The sequence below is a fragment of the Alligator sinensis genome, unplaced genomic scaffold (genome assembly GCF_000455745.1).
Source record: "Alligator sinensis unplaced genomic scaffold, ASM45574v1 scaffold1885_1, whole genome shotgun sequence".
In the NCBI taxonomy this organism is placed as follows: Eukaryota; Metazoa; Chordata; order Crocodylia; family Alligatoridae; genus Alligator; species Alligator sinensis.
This window is the reverse complement of record NW_005843053.1, coordinates 275,251-280,819: the sequence shown is the minus strand read 5'-3', so window position 1 is coordinate 280,819 and position 5,569 is coordinate 275,251. Positions and strand designations below refer to the sequence as shown.

At 39.6% G+C, this 5,569-nt stretch overlaps 1 protein-coding gene across 6 annotated transcripts in view; it reads right to left on the bottom strand.

The window, feature by feature from the left end:
• The window catches only part of SWT1 (SWT1, RNA endoribonuclease homolog), an 86,265-nt gene that overhangs the window by 16,928 nt on the left and 63,768 nt on the right, over positions 1 to 5,569 (bottom strand). For 3 of the 6 annotated variants that reach the window (XM_025193464.1, XM_025193466.1, XM_025193465.1), the window contains exons 17-19: positions 4,564 to 4,630; positions 1,888 to 1,952; positions 875 to 1,039 (exon numbers count right to left, since the gene is read on the bottom strand). In XM_025193464.1, coding sequence (XP_025049249.1) covers positions 907 to 1,039; positions 1,888 to 1,952; positions 4,564 to 4,630 — 265 coding nt within the window. In that variant the 3' untranslated portion in view covers positions 875 to 906. Of the gene's footprint in view, positions 1 to 874; positions 1,040 to 1,373; positions 1,466 to 1,887; positions 1,953 to 4,563; positions 4,631 to 5,569 lie in introns of those variants that run through there. The other 3 variants (XM_025193468.1, XM_025193463.1, XR_003092078.1) reach the window with 3 other exon arrangements.

Below are 5,569 nucleotides of genomic sequence, written 5' to 3'. Positions count from 1 at the left end.
CATGCGATTGTCAGCCTGCCTAAAAGATCTGGCTTTCATACCAGCATTTAAAAGCTGTCTCATTGAACAGTTATGTTTTACTCAGTTTCTCTACTCCATAACCTCATACTCGTAACAAGACAATAACAAAATAACATATCCAACTTCCATAACCTGAAGTTATAGAAGTATCAGGGTCACTGCTGAACTGTTTTTGATGTTCTTAAAGGATGCAACAGAAAACGGCATGAGGGGGAAAAGTCATAGAGCTCATTACAGAAAATGGATAAAGTTCCACTATCCAGTAGTTTCCTGATGACTATCCTGGATGTTTTACCCTACTGAAGTTGCTGTGCATCAAGAAACTAAATCCACCAGAAAAGTCTGTTAGAAAATGATCAAGCAGGTGGTAACAATCAAGCACTCACAAATGATATACAGAAGTTACTTCAGTTTGGATTCAAGTTTGTTCCCTTTTTTTCCTTCCTGTTTGTGTGGTTTTCTAAAACTGCTGTTCACAACTTCTGTGACTTAAGTCTCATAGGCTACACCATGACTCAATTTATGAGCATTATGGCTATTTCAGCTGTTTCAGCATGTGCTTAAGCATGCATGTAGACCAGTGGTCAACAACCAGCAGATCTCGATCCACCGGTAGATCTTGGAGTGAATCCGAGGTTGGGGTCGGGGGCTGAGTGCCTGTGTGCATGCACACATGCACTCCAGCCCAGCAGTTCAGTCTGTGGGGAAGGGAAGTGGCGGGGGCTAAATTGAGGCCCCCGTGGTGAGGGACAGTGCTGCACAGGCAGGAGCAGGGGTAAGTTGACTGGAGCCCCAGCCAGGTGGGACTTACCTGCTTGGGAGGTGCACCCCAAATAATTTTTTCTCCCTCTGCTTCGATCTGCCCCCCCTTCTCTCCCCACATACTTACCTGCTCTGTGCGTGTGGGGGGGGTACGGGGGGAGGGGAAGAGGAGAGGAGTGGCAGCACATGGTAGATCTTGGTAAATGCCAAAGGTGATCTCCAACTTAAAATAGGTTGGAGACCATTGATGTAGACCCTGAAGGATTTATATTAAGAAAGGATTGTAAAGCATGGTTCTTAATGCGACTATAGAGAGAGTTTTAAAACAATGCTACATACCGTCTCAGATGCCTGAGCACACACAAGCATGGCCATTTATTCTAACCTAGGAGTGGCTAACCTGAGGCATGTGTGCGAGAAGTGACATGGGCACCCTCTGTGTGTGGCGCACAGGCTGGTGAAGGGAAAGGCATCACAGTGGCAAATAAGGCAGGGAATAGAAAGAGCATCAGCTTAGACTGGGAGCACAGGGCAGAGAGCTGAAAGCAAGGCAGCAGGTCAGACAGGGAGAAGGATTTGGAGTGGCACACCTGTCCGAGTTGGCTCCCACTGTTCTATGCCAGAATAAGTGCTGAACTTCACTGGCTCTGTCCACAACAGAAGGATGAGAATCCAGCACTGGCTAAGGGCAAGCCACAGCAAACATCTTATGTGAAAGTCAAAACACAGCAGAAAATCCTAGTATAATCAAAAGTTACCACGAGTTCCCTTTTGTCTGTTTGAAAAACAAACTGAAGAGAGGCTAAACTGCAAGCAGTCAATATTAAGTTAGAAAAAAAGAACATACAAAAATCAGGTTCTTTCACCTCAGAGTTTACCCCTTGGCTGAACAAAAAAGGTTCTCAGAAGTAGAAAGGCTAGTTGGAAGCAAAAGACAGGCAGGCTCCCTTGATCAAACTTAAGGAACCTCCTTTGTACAATAAGGAAATATTGGGAGACTTCTGTAACAGAAGATAAGTTTTACCTTATAGTACTAGGGTTGATACAGAATTAGTCTAAATTTGTTGCAGAAAAGCCAACAGATGTAATTAATAACCAGCTTACCTGTATACTTCTTGTGAAACACAGTCATAGAGTTCCTCAGCAGTAAATTTTATGCTGCTGTTTATCTGAGGGTGAAGAAGAGAGAGTTACTTAAATCAACCCAATATGTATGAACATCTTAATCCAGGCAATTTAAATTTCTTAATGGAAAGCCTCAATTAAAAGAATTGATTTTAACCAACTTTGCTTAACCAAATATAACTTTGGCTATATTGGTTGATATAACCAATGAAACCTGTAGATTTACCATTACAAAGAGCCACCACACTAATTTGTTATGTACTTTTGCTACCTAGAAGCCACATCAAGTATACACATTTATGTATGCCATTACTGCTTAAAATTTTATATTTACTGTTGAATAGTTTTAAGTTTTTAGTACATAAGAAAATGGCCAGTGTCAGTGATATATTCTCCTAAAGGACTGAACTCTTAATATGTGACATGATCTGACCTGCTGTGTAATATTTATAAAAGCGTATCCTTCAAAGTTAGGCATTCCCCCTCCACCCACGATTCTCTAACTTTCCATAGAAAAAACAAAGCAAGAACCAAACAGCTTGTAATCAAAGTTTATAAAGACAGACTCACGGATTAAGTATTTTTGTTTTTAATTAAAAGGTTCAAGAGAATAAGGTTAGGTTTTATCAGTCAATTAAAATGTATTTTTAAACTATCTTTTTATATTAATCAACCTTATAATCACCAATTAAAAAAATCATGCAACTGATGAAATATGCATGTGCCCTTATGATTAAGTACGTAACCAGCAGGCACTCAAAGCTAGACAACTGGAAAAAAGAGTGACAGATTATGTAGTTTGAGGGTATAAGTGTATTGTATCAAGATTTGGAGACTGCTCTCTACATGTTGGAAGACAGTGAAACCATCAGCACTCTTGCAACAAAAGCAAATTAGGTGCATGATTATTTTTGCAGCTGCATAAGTGTTTCTGATTTCTGGCGAAAGCGTTCTTTTGATGCTGACTTTTAAAGCAGTTTTATTTTCCAACACTGATAGTTTAAACTGTTGTACTGAAAATACATTCAGAGGCATGTATTAAAATGCCTCAAGGAAGATAACAACCAAGATGACTCAGTGAGAAAGTCTGAAAAAAATGTATTAAACAAAAATGGTTAAGTCAGGTTTATATTTCAAGAATGACTTAAAGGGGTATTTCAATATATACCAATTTAAGAAGAAAATGGATACAAACAGATCCTTCACAAATAGTGAATTTACAGTAATCTAGTGCAACCTAGAAGTCAGTAACCTAGGCAAAAAACTTGACAGACGCATGCAATATATTACCTTAAAATGTCTAAGGGCTATGTTACAGGCATCGTACAATTAACTGCACAATTACCATGAGACCAGCTACATGTGCAAAGTACCTATTACACAATAAAAAGTTCCAACCAGCTATAAAGTTAGACCTAAAATGTATACTAACTTTACAGCTGGTTGCTACTGAGCTTAAAATTTGCATATGTTAGCTGATGGGGCCACAGGAGTGCTCCATACCCAAACTCTCAGCTCCAGCAGCCGCCATTCTGGGTTCTGGCAACACAGGGATCCATGGTCTCTGAGGTTGCCCTGGGGGTGCATGAGGCCCCGGGGCCAGGGGATTGCAGCGGCCATCTCTCTATGGCTGAAAGATTGAGGCCACCGCAATTTCCTAGCCCCAAGGCTGAATGGGATGCACCCAGCCTCAGGAGCTTGCTTCTTACTGGTGCAGGGCGAGCCCAGGATTGGGCTCCTTCTGCACCAGCAATATGGTGTGATGGGATCTAATGCACAATCCCACAACCATGCTTTCTGCTATGCGTGTGTGGCATTGCAGGAAGCACAATTGTGGATTGCGCATTAGATCCCATCACACTTTTACCTGCATGTACAGAATTCAAGAGCTGGATAAAATTTTACTAATGGGGAAAATAGGCACCGATGAGGAATTTTACTTGAAGTCACACCATCAATCAGTCTCTATGGGGGAGTTAGGGGGGGAAAAATCACTCTCCCATTTTCTAGTCCTGAGCTACAGCTATAATATCCATTCCTAAAGAAGGACTGCATTGCTGGATTACTAATTTCTGTTCCCAAAAACTCTTTTAATTATGCCAAGTTCAAGAAGTTACAATGATTTCTAAGTGGCTTGATTAATACTAGTATTGCTTTTTAAATATAATGATAGTATTTGTTAACTAGTTGAGATCTCATCTGCAATTGACTATCAAGCCAAACTAAATTCTAGTAAATATAAACAGTAACCTCAATTTTAATTTTTCCAACTTGCAACACATCCTATTAAGTAGTTTTATTATCTTCTTGTAAGTATTAAACTAAAACCACAGATCATCCAAATATCACCAAGAATTTTTTTTTTTTTTTTACCCATTAATGAGATCATCAGGAACAGTGAGTATATGAAATTACAAGACTGGAGTTGACAGAAGTATGCACATGCTTGAAATTTCTTTAACAAAAAAAAAAAAAAATCTGATGGGGAGGGGGGATAAATTTACTTCCTCCCCTTGTACTCGATGGCCAACCACCCCAGTAAAACTTCAAGATTCTACTTTAATGGGAACAAGAAGTTAGCTGCATCACTAAATCGCCTCATTGCAATTGCCTTTTTACAAATAAATCAATTATGGAAACTTAGAGCGTTTATACCTCATTACTGTTTAGGAAGCTATAGAGTGTCCAAATATCTTCAAAATTGCTGTTTGGAGTCAAGATTCTGAAAAGAAAAAAAGTTTTGTAAAAAAGACTGTATATTAAAAATTTTATTTAGTTCTTTAAAAAGAAGAATGGTGAGAAAAGGAAATTATATTTAATCTCCCCCAATCTTTAATCCTCACCCACCCACATACATGCATGCAAACCAAAAAAAATTAAATAAGATTATTCTACAAAATGAGAAGTGAAGGTTTTTCTTAATTAAAAATTCTAATGCAGTTTTGACATAAGCCATTCCAATATATGAACAGTAAGAAAATATAAGAACTTGTTAACAAGTCTTTTATCTGCTACTAGCAAATTCTCTTATTTTAACTTGAATAGAGAACTGACAAAATATGTGAAACTTTCTAACAGTAACAAATAGAAGGACTAGATGCAGTTTTAACCAATACTACGTATAGCTTGAACTGCATAGGTGGCATACTGCTACCTCCCCCCCATCAATAGAATGGACTGGGAGAGGGGTTTGGGGTGCTGAAAAGGTGTGTGAAGAATCAGACTGACTTCCAAAGTATTTGTGTCTTTTATCCATTCATAAAACTCATATAAAACACTGTGAGAAGTATTTTCAAACCCTCCCACTGCTCTCTCAGTAGAAACTATGAGTGTACAAACATTTACTCGCCATCTCCTAGGGAAGAATAATGCCCCTTCTGGGAAAATGATCTTCCATATGTTAACCTGGAAAATCTCCTTTACGAAAAAGAATCTCTCGCAAAAGCATGCACATTCTCTTCCTGGTCTGGTCAAGGAGGGGACTGAAGCAGCAGGGCAAAGCCTCCAGCCTTCTCCTGAGTCCAGGCTTCCTATCTGAGGAGCAGGCAAGAGTCTTTGCTATACTGCTCCCTCCACTCAGCTCCCAGCCATCAGGAACTGAGCAGAGAAGAAGTCACCCCTTGTTCCCAACCCACTCCCAGCCCAGGCAGGGCTCTCCTAT